The sequence below is a fragment of the Nyctibius grandis genome, unplaced genomic scaffold, assembly GCF_013368605.1.
Source record: "Nyctibius grandis isolate bNycGra1 unplaced genomic scaffold, bNycGra1.pri scaffold_183_arrow_ctg1, whole genome shotgun sequence".
Classification (NCBI taxonomy): domain Eukaryota; kingdom Metazoa; phylum Chordata; class Aves; order Nyctibiiformes; family Nyctibiidae; genus Nyctibius; species Nyctibius grandis.
The window spans coordinates 1,141-17,400 of NW_027167556.1; the positions used below are offsets into that span (position 1 = coordinate 1,141).

The following is a 16,260-nucleotide window of genomic DNA, read 5'->3' on the forward strand; positions in this document are numbered from 1 at the left end:
GCCCTACCTGCGGGGAACCAGCTGGCGGGGGTGACCCAGTGGTTGGTGCCGCCGTCGGGGGGGCCAGGCCGCTCCCTCTCCATCACCACCTCGAAGTTGAGGATGAACATGATGACGGCGCCGTCCTCGTTCTTCACGGGCACCACGTCCACCAGGCAGAGGAAGCAGCTGCCTGCGAGGGGCGGGGGGCTCAGCACGGCCCCCCCCTCCCCTGCGGGCACCCCCTATGCTAGGCACCCCCTCTGCCCCCCCATCCTGTGCTGGGCACCCCCCTGCCTCCCAAGGTTGCCATCTGAGCCGGGTGCCAGCCCCGCTGCAGCTGCATCATGGGGGGAAACTGAGGCACAAGCGGGTGGGGGGGGCCCTGTCTCCCCAGCACCCCCCAAATCGCCGCAGGGACCGGGTGGGGCGGGGGCTGCAGGGGCTGCGGGGGCACCGGGGGGGGCAGCCAGGGTGCCAGGCCTGGCTTAAACCGCTCAGGGCTCGTTAACAGCTGCGGTGTTAATCCTGCGCCACAGCCGGGAGCTCGGGAGGGCCGGGGGGGCCGGGGGGGCCGGGGGGGTGGCCCGGGGGGGCTGGGGGGGCTGGGGGTGGCCCGGGGTAACCTCTCCTGTGTGGAGATGGGGCAGCATCCTGCACCCCCCCCAGCACCCCTCACCCTGGGGGTCCCCATCCACCCTGGGGGCTGCTGGGGGGGGTCTCCACAGCCCCCCCTCCACACAGCACCCCCGGCCCCTCACCAGCACCCACAGCAGGACACGGCACGGGGGGACAAGCGCGTGACGCCAGGGTGCTGGGTACCCCCACGCCGCAGCCCCCGCACGGTGTGTGTCCCCCCCCCCCGCCCCGTGCTGGCAGCGGGCCCGGCAGCCTGCGCCGGGGAGCCGGGCTCGGTGGCCGCCAGCTGGCACCGGCACCGTCCCCGTCCCCAGCCCCATACGGGGGGAATCCCTCCCCTGGCACGGCACAGCATGGCACGGCACGTGCCGCAGCAGGGTCCCCAGCCAGGCCGCCCGCTGCGAGGGGGGGATTAGCGGCACCGACATATGGTCGCCCGGCGCCCCTCCCTCCTCGCCCACCCGGGATATCCCCATAATCCCCCCCGCCCCCCCGTCCCGCAGGGGTCCGGCCGTGGGGCGGGGGCGGTGGCGGGACCCCCACCCCGGGCACACGCACCTCACCTCGCTGGGGGGGGGGGGGGTCAGGGTCCCACGGCCCCCCCGGGGCTGCAGGCACGCGGACCCCCGCCCCACGCGGGCTGGGGGATGCGGGGGGGGGTCCCAGGCGTGGCCGTGGCCTTGGCCACCCCCCCGGTGTGCAGCCCCCCCCTTGGCACCGCCGCACCGGCGGCTTTATGCCTAAATATGGCTGCGGGCAGCGGCCGCGGCGCCGCGGGACGGACACGCCACGGCCACGGGGTCCCGGTCCAGCCCCCGCAGCCACCGGGGCCGGGGTGGTTTTGGGGCGCAGGGGCTCGGGGGATGCCCCGGGGGGTGCGGGGCTCGGGGCACCCGCGCCCGTAGTGCGGTACCGGCCGGGGGAGGGGGGGGGGTGCCGCGCTGGGCCCCCCGACCCCGCAGCATCCCCCACGCACCCCACAGCATCCCCCACGCACCCCCCAGCATCCCTGTCCCCCCCACATCACCCCCCACCTCGTCCCTGTCCCCCCCCCCCGGCTCCGGCCGGGGCTGCACTGCTCCCCGCGACCACCAGGCGGCAGCACCGAGACCCCCCCGCGCCCCGCACCCCGCAGCGCACCCCCGCATCGGGCCCCCCGCATCCCCCCACCCTGCACCCCCCCGTGCACCCCCTCCGCACCCCTCATCCTGCACCCCAATACCCTGCACCCCTCACCCTGCACCCCCCCACACCCTGCACCCCTCACCCTGCACCCCCCCACCCCGCACCTCCTCACCCCGCACCTCTCACCCTGCACCCCCCCATTCCATACACCCCACCCGCACCCCCTCACCCCGCACCCCCACACACGGCACCGCTCCCCACACAAACCCCGCGCTGCCCCATCCCGCGCTGCCCCGGCTGTGGGGTCCCCACAGGACCCCCCCCCCCCCCCAATCCCCCGGGGACCCCCACGCCGCAGCGATGCCACCACCTCGCCCAGGCACCCCCGGCGGGGGGTGACATGTCCCCCCTGCTCCCTGCCAGCCCCCCCGAGGTGCCAGCGCGGTGCCCGCTGCGGGGCTGCGTGGCCGGGGAAGCCCTGCCAGCGCGGGGGGGGCACCCACGCCACCATGTGCCAGCTTGTGCCTCCTCCGGCTCCTTCGCACCCTCCAGGCCGGTGGCCAGGGACACGCTGCGGCACCGCGGGGAGCCCCGAAGGCCACCGGGGGGGGGTGGGTCTGGGCCCCCTCCCCGCCGCAGACACGCTGCGGTGAGCCCAAGGCCACCCCCGCGGGGACACGGCTCCCCCCCGGCTGCGCGACCTCCCGGCGGCCCCGGGGCCGGGTAAACAGCGTCGCGCAAAACTAATGGCTGCGGCGGCACGGCACGGCACGGCACGGCACGGCACGGCACAGCCGGGACCCACCGCAAGAACCCCCCGGCCCCGGGGGGGGGGGGTCCCGGCGGTGGCGGGGGGGGTTACGGAGCAGTTCCCCGGCCCCCGCACGCACCCGCTGCCGCGGCGCCTATAAATATCCCGTGGAAACACCGCGCTCCCCGGGGACTGGCACGGGCAGCACCGGGCACCACCGGGCACCACCGGCCCCCGCACGCCTCCGGGTGCCCCCCCTGGGCTGGGGAAGCCCCATCCCCACGCCAGGGCCTGGGGCAGAGGGATGAGGCTGCCCCCCCCCCCATGCAGGGCACAGCCAGGCCCTGGGCTGGGGACCCCCCTCATCACCCCTGGGCCCCCCCACATCACCCCTGGGGACCCCCCCCATCACCCCTGGGCCCCCCCCATCACCCCTGGGCCCCCCCCACATCACCCCTGGCCCCCCCCCATGCCACTTCCTTAGGGGTCCCACAGCAGCACCCAAGAGGGCAGTGTGGGGAGGGGGCTGGCAGGGTGCTGGGACCCCCCCTGCACTGCTCTGGGGGGGTTGGGGGTGGCACCCACCCAGCCGGCCCCAGGGCAGCAGCCCCCTGCCCAGCCCCAAGCCCGGGGGGTGCCAGGGGGCACAGACCCCATTCCCAGTGTCCCCCCCTCTGCGGGGGGATGGAGACGTGGCACCGCGTCCCACCCGGGCTGGGAGGGGGGAGCGGGACCGAGCACCCCCGGGGGCACCAGGGTCCCCCCGGGCCCCCCAGCCCCAGGGCTGGGACATGGAGCACGGGTGGGTGGGCAAGCAGGTGGGCAAGTGGGCAAGCGGGTGGGCTGGTGGCCATGGATGCTGGCCGGGAGCATGGGGGCCAGGGGGCTGCCAGGAGGGGCCCGGGCAGCAGCACCAGCCCCGTCCCCGTCGTCTCTGGCATGTGGCAGCTGGGCAATTAGCCCAGCGCTAATGAAGGCTCATCACACGCTGGCCACGGGGCTGGGAGCAGCCATGGCCCCGCCAGCCCCGGCGCCGCGCACCGGTCCAAAGGGCACCGGCACCAGCTGTGCCAGCCCCGGCTGTGCCAGGCACCGCGGCGGGCAGGACAGGGCCAGGGCAGGCACCGGGGTCTCCCCCCAGCCCAGCCCAGTCCCCGGTAGCCCCCGGTAGCCCCCCCAGCCCCAGCCAGACCCCCAGGGCCGCCGCGGCTCCACGTGGCGGGTGCCGGCAGCTGGGAACCAGCTTTGTTTACTCGGCGCGCCGGAACCGGGGCCTGGTGCCCAGAGCCGGGGACAGCTGCCACGGGAGCCGGGACACCTGGCGCGGGGACACGCGCCGGGACACGCACCGGGACACGCACCGGCAGGGCCGCGGCGTGGGGCAGCCCCGGCACCGCCAACACCGGTGTGGGGACCCGTGGCATGGGCAGCGCCAGCGCCAGACATGGGGCATGGCACAGCCCTGGTGACCCCCGCACCGACCCCGCGGCGGCGGCACCGCGACACCCGATCCAGGCTCGAGCGCCGCGGCCCCGACGGCTCATGGTGGGGCTGGTCGTGGCACAGCACCCGCGTCCTGCCCAGCCGTGGGGCAGCCGTGGGGCAGGGCAGGAGCCAGCCCGGTGACGAAGCCACGTGGCACAGCGATGGCAGGGCAGGAAGGGGGCTGCCCGCCCCGCTGCCCCACATCACCCCCCCCTACTGCTCCCAGGCACCCCACATCACCCCACCCCACGGCCCCAGCCCCACGGCACCGCTGGGAGCCACCACGGGGGGCTGCGGACCCCCCGGCGGGGCAGGACAAACCCCCCAGGGCCAGCGGAGCCGCCGCGGTGCTGCCCCTCGGCACGCGGGCACCACGTGCCCCCCGCGGGCGCTGGGCGGGCGCGGCGGCGGCGCGGGGGTCCCTACCGTCCTTGCGGTAGAAGCAGATCTCCACCTTGCGCTCCTCGGCGCCCAGCAGCGCCTGGGCGATCTGGGCGGCGGCGCGGCGCTGGGTGCGGGGCCCGTGCAGGAAGTCGCAGGTGCTGGGCTTCTGCATGACCTCGGCGCGCGAGTAGCCGCAGAGCTGGCAGAAGCCGTCGTTGCAGTAGATCACGGCGCAGTTCTCCACGCGGGCGTTGGCGATGATGAACTTGCGGCCTGGGGGAGAGGGGAGGGGAGGCTCAGCCCCGAGACCCCCGCCCCGGCGCCCCGCGGGGAGCCTTCGCCCGGCCCTCAGCCTCCATCCATCATCCATCCATCATCCATCATCCATGGCACTGGGCTCCAAGCGACCAGACACCCCACAAACCACCCCACTCATCACCAGAACCACCACCACCATGGGGACCCCACCAACACCGGTGGCACCACCACCATGGGGACCCCACTGCCACAGGGACCCCACCACCACCAGCATCAACACCACTATGGGGACCCCACCACCACCAGCACCACCATCATGGGGACTCCACCACCGCAGGGACCCCACCACCATGGGGACCCCACCACCACCACTGTAGGGACACCACCACCACTAGGACCCCACGACCACCAGCACCACCGCCACCATGGGGACCCCACCACCACCAGCACCACCATCATGGGGACTCCACCACCACAGGGACCCCACCACCACCAGCATCAACACCACTATGGGGACCCCATGGCCACAGGGACCCCACCACCACCATGGGAACCCCACCACCACCACCACTGTAGGGACACCACCATCGCTGGGACCCCACGACCACCAGCATCATCACCACCACCATGGGGACCCCACCACCACAGGGACCTCGCCACTACCGCAGGGACCCCACCACCGCCACAGGGACCCAACCACCACCGGCACCATCACCACCATGGGGACCCCACCACCACAGGGACCTCACCACTGCAGGGACACCACTACCACTGGTGGCACCACCACCATCGGCGGCACCACCACCACCACCACAGGGACCCCATGGCCACCAGCACCACCACCACCATGGGGACCCCACCACCACGGAGACCCCACCGCCACACGGACCCCACCACCACTGCAGGGACCCCACCACCGCAGGGACCTCACCACTGCAGGTACCCCACCACCGCAGGGACCCCACGACCACCACCACCACCACCATGGGCACCCCACCACCACGGAGAACCCACCGCCACACGGACCCCACCACCACCGCAGGGACCCCACCACCGCAGGGACACCATGACCACCAGCACCACCACCACCATGGGGACCCCACTGCCATAGGGACACCAGCACCACCACCACCATGGGGACCCCACCGCCGTGGAGACCCCACCACCACCAGCACCACCACCACTACGGGGACCCCAATGTCACGGGGGGCCCACTGCCACCGCGGGGACCCCACCGCCACCGGTGGCACCACCACCACCACCACCACCACCATGGGCACCCCACCGCCGCAGCCCGACGGCCGAGGCTCGGCCAGGCCGGCCCAGCCCCCCCCGAGCCACGCCGCCACCGCAGCCCCCCCAGCGCACGGCCTGTCCCCCCGCCGGTGACACCCCGCAGCCCAGCCCGGGGGGTGCCATCTCCCCCACGCCGCTCCCCCCCACCGGGGGGGCCGCGAGCTGGCGGGACCCCCGCCCTGGCAGCAGCGGGGGCTCCATCACCGCTGGCACCCGACCCCCCAGCCCCCCCCCGACCCCCCCCCACTCACTCTGCCCCTCGAACTTGCGGATGATGGTGTCCAGGAAGGTGTTCTGGGGGGCGACGTGCCCCCGCCGCACCGGCATCCTGCCGGGCCCATGGGCAGCGCCCGCCGCCGGCCCGGGGGGGGGGGGGGACACGGGGGAACGGGGGGGGGCGGCCCCGCGCCGCGGGGGGTCCCGCTGCCCTTGAGCCAAGGACGGCGCCGGCGGGGCGGCCGCGGGGGGGGGGTGCGGGGGGTGCGGGGGTACGGCTGGGCGCTGCCCGGTGCGGGTGCGGGTGCGGTGCCGGTGCGGGGTGCGGGGCCCCCCCGCCCTACCCGCTCGGTGCGCGGCGCAGCATCGGCCTTATTTAGTCACGGAGCTGCCGGGGGGGGGGATGGAGCCCCCGCCCCGCCCGGGTGGGCTCGGCTCGGCTCGGCTCAGCACGGCCCGGTTCGGCTCGGCGCGGGGCTGGGCTCGGCTCGGCGGGGCCCGGCCCGGTTCGGCCCGGCTCGGCCCGGGCGCTGCGTGTTGACAGCCGGGCCCGCGGGGCGGGGCGAGCGCGGCCGCAGCCAATGGCCGCGGGGAGGGGACGGGGGGGGGGCCCCCGCCACGCCTGGACCGGGGGCACCGGTGGCACCGGACCGGACCCCCCCCCGCCCCGGGGGGCCCCCCGCCCCACCGAGCTCCCTGCCCAGCCCCGTCCCCAGTGCCCCCCCCGGTGCCCCCCTGCAAGGTGCCCCCAGACACCCCCGGGCACCCCCAGCCACGCACCCGGACAGGTGGCACACGGGGACACCGGGACAATGGGACACGGGGACACCAGGACACTGGGACAGTGGGACACGGGGACACTGGGACAGCGGGACACTGGGACACGGGGACACTGGGACACTGGGACACCAGGCACTGGGACACGGGGACACTGGGACACCGGGACACCAGGACACCGGGACACGGGGACACCGGGACACTGGGACACCAGGACACGGGGACACTGGGACAGCGGGACACTGGGACACTGGGACACGGGGACACCAGGATACTGGGACAGCAGGACACTGGGACTCTGGGATACTGGGACAGCAGGACACTGGGACACTGGGACACCAGGACACCGGGACACGGGGACACGGGGACACCAGGACACTGGGACACTAGGACAGCAGGACACCAGGACACGGGGACACGGGGACACAGGGACAGCAGGACACTGGGACACCAGGATACTGGGACACGGGGACACTGGGACACGGGGACAGCAGGACACCAGGACACTGGGATGCTGGGACACCGGGACAATGGGACACCGGGACAATGGGTCACCAGGACACTGGGACACCAGGACACTGGGACACTGGGACAGCAGGACACCAGGACACTGGGACGCCAGGACACTGGGACAGCAGGACACTGGGACACCAGGACACTGGGACAGCAGTGCCAGTCACATGGGGTCACACGACATCAGGGTCAGCCTGGGGGTCCAGGCACGGCAGGGCCCAAGGGACACAGGTCCGTGTCCCCCCCCGTGCTGGGTGCTCCCCACTGGGGACCCCCCCCCAGACCCGCCACTCACTGGGACCCCCACCCCAGTCCCACCCTGTCCCCCTGCTCGCCCCCGCAGCACCAGCCGCCCCCAGTGCCCCGTCCTGCTGCAGGGCGGGCACCAGCCCCCGACGCCCCCCACGAACCAGTATGGCCCAGTGCTGGGCCCAGTACTGGTGCTGGGTCCCAGTTTCACTCCCAGTCCCAGTGCTGGGTCCTGGTTCCAGTCCCAGTCCGGTGCTGGGTCCCGGTTCCAGTCCCAGTGCAGTGCTGGGTCCCAGTTCCAGTCCCAGTCCCAGTGCTGGGTCCCAGTTCCAGTCCCAGTCTGGTGCCGCCCTGGTCCCAGCACAGATTCTGATCCCGGTTCTGGCCTGCTCCCAGTGCTGGTCCCAATCCCAGTCCCAGTCCGGTGCTGGGTCCCAGTTCCAGTCCCAGTCCCAGTGCTGAGTCCCAGTCCCAGCCCGGTGCTGGTCCTGGCCCCAGTGCTGGTCCCCAGTCCTGGTGCTGGGTTTGGATGCTGGCCCCAGTTCTCGTCCCAATCCCAGAGCTGGGTCCCAGTCCTGGTCCCAGTTCAGCCACAATCCAGTTCCAGTAACGATCCCAGTCCCAGTTCTGGTCCCAGTTCAGCCCCAGTTCAGTTCCAGTGCTAATCCCAGTCCCAGTCCCAGTCCTGGTCCCAATCAAAGTGCTGGTCCTGCTGCTGGTCCCAGCCCCAGTCCTGGTCCCAGTCCCAGCCGTGGTCCCAGTCCAGTCCCAGTCCTGATGCTGTGTCTCAGTTCCGGTGCTGGTCCCAGTCCTGCCCCAATCCCAGTCCCAGTCCCAGTCCAGTCCCAGTCTCAGTCCAGTCCCAATCCCAGTTCTAGTTGCAGTCCCAGTCCCAGTGAGGATCCCGGTGCTCATCCCAATCACGGTGCTGGTCCTGGTACTGGTTCCAGTCCCAGTCTCACTTCCAGATCTAGTTCCAGTTCTAGTTCAGTCCCAGTCTCAGTCCCTAGTTCCAGTCCCAGTCCCAGTTCAATTCCTGTTCCAGTCCCAGACCAATACAGTTCCAGACCAAATCCTAGTCCAAGTCCCAGTCCAGTCCCAGTCCTAGTCCCAGTCCCAGTCCCAGTCCCAGTCCCAGTCCCAGTCCCAGTCCCAGTTCTGTCCAGGTCCCAGTACCAGTTCCAGCACCGGTACCTGGTGCTGATCATGGTGCTGATCTCAGCCCTGGTCCCAGTTCGGTTCCACTGCCAGTCCAGTCCTAGTCCCAGTCCCAGTCCTGATGCTGTGTCTCAGTTCTGGTGCTGGTCCCAGTCCAGCCCCAGTCCCAGTCCCGGTTGCAGTCCCACTCTCAATCCCAGTCACATTCCCAGTCCCAGTCCCGGCACTGGTCCCCGTGCTGGTCCCAGTCTTGTCCCCGATGCCAGTGCTAGGCCCCAGTCCAAGTTCCCATCCTGGTCTCAGTCCCAATCCCGGTGCTGGTCACAGTCCCAGTTCAGCCACAGTCCCAGTCCCGTCCCAGCCTCAGTCCATCCCAGTCCCAATCCCAGTCCCAGTTCCAGTTTCAGTTCCAGTCCCGTCCCAGTCCCGTCCCAGCCTCAGTCCATCCCAGTCCCAATCCCAGTCCCAGTTCCAGTTTCAGTTCCAGTCCCGTCCCAGTCCCGTCCCAGCCTCAGTCCATCCCAGTCCCAATCCCAGTCCCAGTTCCAGTTTCAGTTCCAGTCCCGTCCCAGTCCCGTCCCAACCTCAGTCCATTCCAGTCCCAATCCCAGTCCCATCCCAGTCCCATTCCAGTCCCATCCCAATCCCAATCCCAGTCCCATTCCAGTCCCATCCCAATCCCAATCCCAGTCCCATCCCAGTCCCATCCCAGTCCCAATCCCAGTCCCAGTTCAGTCCCAGTCTCAGTCCATCCCATTCCCAATCCCAGTCCCGTCCCAGTCCCATCCCAATCCCAATCCCAGTCCTGTCCCAGTCCCATCCCAGTCCCAATCCCAGTCCCAGTTCAGTCCCAGTCTCAGTCCATCCCAGTCCCGTCCCAGTCCCCTCCCAGTCCCATCCCAGTCCCGTCCCAGTCCCGCCGCCCCGCCGGGCTCTGTCCCAGGTGCTGAAACTGGCGCCGGACCCGGCCCGGACCCGCCGCCGGCACCGACCAGCCTGGCCCGGCCCCCCCCCGGCCCGGCCCCCAGGGCCAGCCCACCCCAGCCTGGCCCAGCCCACTTTAGCCCAGCCCAGCCCAGTTTAGCCCAGCCCAGTTTAACCATCTCGGTCCAGCCCAGTTTAGCCCAGCCCAGCCCCGGGAGACACCGCAGGGGCTGCCCCCGCGGGGCAGGGGGGGCCGGGCAGGAGCCGTGGGGCGGGGGGGGGGGGGCTGTGGGGCAGGACCAGCCTTGACCCCCCCCCCAGCCCCCCCAGCCCCCCCCCCAGCCCCAGTCCCCGCCCCCCCGGGAGGGGCAGCCAATCGGGTGGGCGCTCTGCAGTGATGGACAGGCTTGCCCCCCCCCCCGGCGAGGGGGGGAGGGATGGGGGGGGGGGCACGGGGGGCTGGGGGGGGGCACGGAGGGCTGGGGGGGGGGCATGGAGAGCCTGGGGGGGGGCGGGGAACCGGTCTGGGACCCCCGCCCGGGGAGGGGGACGCCGGGACGGGCGGGGACCGGGACTCCCCCCCCCCCGCGCTGGGGAGGCTGCAGCCGCCCCCCCGCCCCCAGCCCGTCCCCCGGGGGGTCCCTGGGCCGCCCCCCCCCCCCCACTCCGCCCTCCCCGCTTCCCCCCGCGCAGGAAGGAACCGCCGGGGCCGGGGCCGGGCGCGGTTTCCCGTCGCTGCGGGGGGGGCACAGGCCGGTCCCCCCCGGGCAGCCACCGCCGGACCCCCCAGCCAGGGCACCCCCCCTCCGGCACCCCCAGACAGGCCCCGCTGCCCCCCCGCACCCGCAGAGCATCCCACCCCCCCGCTGCCCCGTCCCCGCCTCCCCTGGGACCCCCCGTCCCACTCCGGGGGTCACCGCGGGCCCCCAGCCCCACCGGTAGCTCGGGTGACCCCCCCCATCCCGCCCCGTCTCCCCAGGGTGCCCCCACCCTCCCCGCTGCGGGTCCCGGGGGTGCAGCCCCCCCCCCCCCGGGGTGCCCTGGCACGTCTATGGCAGGAACGGGGTGGGGAGCGGGGGGCCTGAGGGGGGGCGGGGTAAACGGGGGGCACATCTGCCCCACATCTGCCCCACAGCTCACGGGGGGGGGCTGGGGGTGCCCTGGGACCCCCGTAGGGCACCCAACCTCCTGGTGCGAACGTGGGACCCCCCCCAAGGGGGTGACCCTGCCCCATGGCCCCCCAAGGGACCCGCACCCAGCGGGGGGGGGCAGGGGGTGGCAGACCCCAACCCACGGCCCTTCATACCCCCCACTCTGGTGTGCCGGGGGGCTGGGGGCCGGGGGGAGCGGACCCTGCTGTGGGGCAGCGACCAGGGAGGCGGGAGGGTCCCGTGGCCATTCTGGGGGTCCCGTGGCCATGCCAGGGGTCCATGGCCCTGCTGGAGGTCCTCTGGCTGTGGTGGGGGTCCTGTGGCCCTGCTGGGGGTCCCATGGCCATGCTGGGGTCCTGCGGCCACGCTGGGGGTCCCACGGCTGTGCCGGGGGTCCTCTGGCCATGCCAGTGGTCCCACGGCCACGCTGGGGGTCCCATGGCCATGCTGGGGGTCCTGTGGCCCTGCTGTGGGTCCTGTGGCCACGCTGGGGGTCCCGTGGCCATGCCGGGGGTCCTGTGGCTGTGCTTGGGGTCCTGTGGCTGTGCTGGGGGTCTCATGGCCATGCCGGGGGTCCCGTGGCCCTGCCGGGGGTCCCATGGCCATGCTGGGGGTCCTGTGGCAATGCCGGGGGTCCCTTGGTCGTGCTGGGGGTTCCATGGCCGTGCTGGGGGTCCCATGGATGTGCCGGGGGTCCTGTGGCCGTGCTGTGGGTCCTGTGGCCATGCCAGGGATCCTGTGGCCGTGCTGGGCATCCATGGCTATGCTGGGGGTCCTGTGGCCACGTTGTGGGTCCCATGGCCATGCCGGGGGTCCTGTGGCTGTGCTGCAGGTCCCATGGCCGTGCCAGGGATCCCATGGCTGTGCCAGTGGTCCCGTGGCCCTGCTGGGCATCCATGGCCGTATCGGGGGTCCTGTGGCCATGCCGGGGGTCCTGGAGCTCTGCTGGGGGTCCATGGCCGTGCTGGGGGTCCCACACGTGCCGCCCCCCGGCACCGCCACCGCCGCCCGCCCCCACCACGTGCCGGGGCGCAGGCAGGGCCGAGCGGGGCCGCAGCCCCTCGCCCACCCCACGGCGGGGTCCCCGGCGCGGGCGGCGTCGCCCATTGTGCGCGGGGCGGAGGCCGGTGGCCGAGGTCACCACTTCCCCGCGGCGGCCGGAGGAAGCGGCCGCTCCCGGCACCGGCGGCTCAGTGGCGGCACGATGGGGAACCTGCCGGCCGTGCTGCCCGGCGCTGCCCGCTCCTGCGGCCTCGGCCTCTGCTCCCGCCAGCTCAGCGCCGCGCCCGAGGACGGCACCGGCACCGGCACCGAGCGGGGCAGGTGGGTGCGCGGGACGGGGCGGACGGGGCACCGGCACCCACCGTGCCACGGCACACCGGGGCTGCCGGGCCTCGTGCCTCCATGGGGACCCCTCGCCTGGTCCCACCGTGGCTCCTGGCCATGTCCCCACGTGGCCGGAGCCCACCGGAGACGTGTCCCCACCGGAGACGTGTCCCCACCGGGGCAGGACACGGTGCAGCCGCGGGCGCCCATCGGTGGCAGAGCCCCGTGCCCACCTGCACTCGGTGCCCCGTGGCATCGCACCGGTGTCCCCTGCCCCACAGCGTGCCCCGGCAGCCCCACTGCGGCACCGCCAGACCCTGGCAGCCCCGGGGACCCGTCGGGACATACCGGGGTGTGCTGGGCTGGGTGGGACCTAAGGGGATCTATGGGGACCTATGGGGATCTATGGGGATCTATGGGGATCTATGGGGATGTATGGGGACATATGGGGAGGGGGCGTGCGGGGTCGAGCAGGGTGGGAGGTGTGGGGACACCCCAGGCCGGAGGGGACGGGGAGGGGGACAGGGCGGAGGGCCGGCTTGCCCCCTTGGTGGCCAGGAGCCCGCTCTGACTCACGGCCATTGTTCACACGCACGCACGAGGCCCAGGAACACCCCACGCCCCCCCCCAGCTCAGCTCCCCCCAGCTCAGCCCCCCAGCACCCTCCCACACCCCACCTCCACTGATCCCAGCACACCCCAGTGCCCCCACTCACCCCAGTGCCCCCCTCCGGCCCCCCCGGGGGTCTCTGTCCCCACGGGCAGGTCCCAGCACCTCGGGGTGTCAGAGCCCCCCCCCGGGACCCCCAGCTGTGCTCCACGAGTGGGGCAGACCAGGGGCTGCCAAGGGCCCCCCCCCCCGTGCCCGGGCAGGGCTCAGGGCTGTCCCCCCCCACCCCAGCTCGGCACCCACCCACCCCGCGGAGCCCCCCCGCTTCGCCCGCCTGAAGAACTGGGAGACGGGGAGCATCAGCTACGACACCCTCTGCGCCCAGGGCCTGCCGGTGGGGGGGCGTGGGGCTGAGGGGGGGGGGCATCGGGCTGGGGGGTGTGGGGCTGGGGGTGTCACGGGATGGGGGTGCGGGGCTGGGGGGGTGAAGGGATGGGGGCACAGGGATGGGGGGTGCAGGGCTGGGGATGCAGGATGGAGGGCATGTGGATGGGGATGTGGGGCTGGGGGGCATGGGGCTGGGGGGAACGAGGCTGGGGGGCACAGGATGGGGGATGTGGGGCTGGGGGGCACAAGTGGGGACTGTGGGGCTGGGGGCTTTGGGGATGGGGATGTGGGTATGGTGGGCACAGGGCTGGGAGGTGATGGGCTGGGGGGCACGGGGCTGGGGGGCGCAGGGCTGGAGGTGTGGGGCTGGGGGTGCGGGGATGGAGGGCACAGGGCTGGGGGGTGTGGGGCTGGGGGCGCGGGTGGGGAACGCGGGCGGGGGGCTGGTGCGGGACCCCCGGTGCCCCCCCAGGAGCTGCCCTGCTCGGGGTCGCGCTGCCTGGGCTCGCTGGTGCTGCCGCGGGCGCTGCCCGCCCCGACCCCCGAGGGGGCCCGGCCCCCCGCCGAGCTGCTGGGCCTGGCCCGGGACTTCATCACCCAGTACTACGCGTCCCTGCGGCGGTGAGCGGGGGGGGCCACAGCGCCCCACGGGCCCAGCTGTGCCCCACAGCACCCCCCAGACCCATCCCTGCCCCGGGGCACCCCACAGCCCCATCCCTGCCCCAGGGAACCCCACAGCCCCATCCCTGCCCCAGGGCACCCCACGGCCCCAGCTGTGCCCCACAGCGCCCCATGGGCCCAGATGTGCCCCACGGCACCCCATGGCCCCATCTCCACCCCAGGGCACCCCCCAGACCCATCCCTGCCCCAGGGCACCCCACGGCCCCAGCCCTGCCCCAAAGCCCCAACTGTGCCCCAGGGCACCCCCACATTCACATCTCCACCCCAGGGCACCCCACGGCCCCAGCTGTGCCCCAGGGCACCCCACAGCCCCATCTCCACCCCAGGGCACCCCACGGCTCCTGCCCTGCCTGAGACACCCCACAGCCCCAGCCCTGCCCCGAAGCACCCCAAAGCTCCTGCCCTGCCCCAGAGCATCCCACAGCCCAACCCCATCCCTGCCCCGGGGCACCCCACGGCCCCATCCCTGCCCCGGGGCACCCCACTGCTCCAGCCCTGCCCCAAAACACCCCACAGCCCCATCTCTGCCCCAAAGCACCCCAAAGCCCCAGCTGTGCCCCAGGGCACCCCCACATTCACATCCCCACCCTGGGGCAGCCCACAGCCCCATCCTTGCCCCAAAGACCCAGCTGTGCCCCAGGGCACCCCCACATTCACATCCCCACCCCGGGGCACCCCACAACCCCATCCCCACCCTAAAGCACCCCACATCCCCATCCCTGCCCCAAAGCAACCCACAACCCCAGCTGTGCCCCGGGGCACCCCCACTCCCCTGCCCGGGGCACCCACCAACCCCATCCCTACCCCAAAGGACCCCAAAGCCCCATCCCCATCCCTGCCCCGGGGCACCCCCGGCCCGCAGCGGTGCGGGGGTCCCGGCGGGGGGGTGCTGAGGCGCAGGGGGGGGGTCCCGGCAGGGAGAACTCGCCGGCCCACGCGCAGCGGCTGCGGGAGGTGGAAGCCGCCATCGCGGCCACGGGCACGTACGAGCTGCTGGAGCCCGAGCTGGTGTTCGGGGCCAAGCAGGCCTGGCGCAACGCCGCGCGCTGCGTGGGGCGCATCCAGTGGAACAAGCTGCAGGTGGGCGCGGGGGGCACCCCCCACCCCACGGCGCCTCCGGGACCCCCACCCCACACCCACCTCACGGAGCCGCCAGAGCCCCCACCCCACACCCACCCCATGGTGCTGCCGGGACCCCCCACTGTACACCCACCCCACGGCACCGCCGGGACCCCCACCCCACACACACACCCCCCACGGCGCCACCGGGACCCCCACCCCACATACACCCACCCCACGGTGCCACTGGGACCCCCCCACCCCACACCCGCCCCACAGTGCCGCAGGGACCCCCCACCCCACGGCGCTGCCGGGACCCCCCCACCCCACTCCCACCCCACGGTGCCACAGGGACCCCCACCCTACACCCACCCCACACCCACCCCACGGAGCCGCTGGGACCCACACCCACCCTACACCCACCGCACAGCGCCGCCGGGACCCCCACCCCACACACACCCACCCCATGGCACCGCCGGGACCCCCCATCCCACACCCACCCCGCGGCACCGCCAGGACCCCCACCTCAAGGCGCCTCCGAGACCCCCACCCTACACCCACCCCACGGCGCCGCCAGGATGCCCACCCCACGGCACTGCCGGGACTCCTACCCCACACACACCCACCCCATGGTGCCTCGGAGACCCCCACCCCACTCCCACCCCACGGCGCCACCAGGACCCCCCCACCCCACAGCCGGCGGGTTGCCGCAGGGCCGGTTCTCTGTGCCGCCGTGACCCCCGCCCCATGGCAGGCGCGCCGTGGGGCAGTTGGGGGGCAGCGGGACCCCCCCCCTCCCCGTGCCCCACTGACCCCCGCCCGCAGGTGTTCGACGCCCGGGACTGCGCCGGCGTGGCGGAGATGTTCAGCTTCCTCTGCACCCACCTCCAATACGCCACCAACCGCGGCAACATTCGGTGAGAACCCCCCCAGGCGGGGTGACACCGGCGGTGGGGACACCGGTGACACCCCCCACGACCCCCCCCCAGGTCGGCCATCACCATCTTCCCGCAGCGCGCCCCCGGCCGCGGCGATTTCCGCATCTGGAACCCGCAGCTCATCCGTTACGCCGGGTACCGGCAGCCCGACGGCTCCGTGCGGGGCGACCCGGCCAACGTCGAGATCACCGAGGTGGGGAGAAACCCCCCCCATAACCTCACCGGAGCCCCCCGGAGCCCCCTCCGCCCTGACCCTGCCGCCCCCCCCCCCAGCTCTGCGTCCAGCACGGCTGGAGCCCCGGCGGGGGCCGCTTCGACGTGCTGCCGCTGCTGCTGCAGGGCCCCGAGGAGCCCC

At 73.6% G+C, this 16,260-nt stretch overlaps 1 protein-coding gene across 1 annotated transcript; it reads left to right on the forward strand.

Moving 5' to 3' along the window:
• Positions 1 to 11,827: 11,827 nt before the first annotated feature.
• Positions 11,828 to 16,256, forward strand: LOC137677384 (nitric oxide synthase 3-like; the record flags this gene model as incomplete). The annotated part of the gene is made up of 7 exons (XM_068424689.1): positions 11,828 to 12,228; positions 13,132 to 13,234; positions 13,700 to 13,848; positions 14,826 to 14,988; positions 15,793 to 15,884; positions 15,957 to 16,098; positions 16,179 to 16,256. Coding segments are annotated over exons 1-7 (1,128 nt in total), but the record flags the coding sequence as incomplete, so codon positions are not given.
• Positions 16,257 to 16,260: the final 4 nt, after the last annotated feature.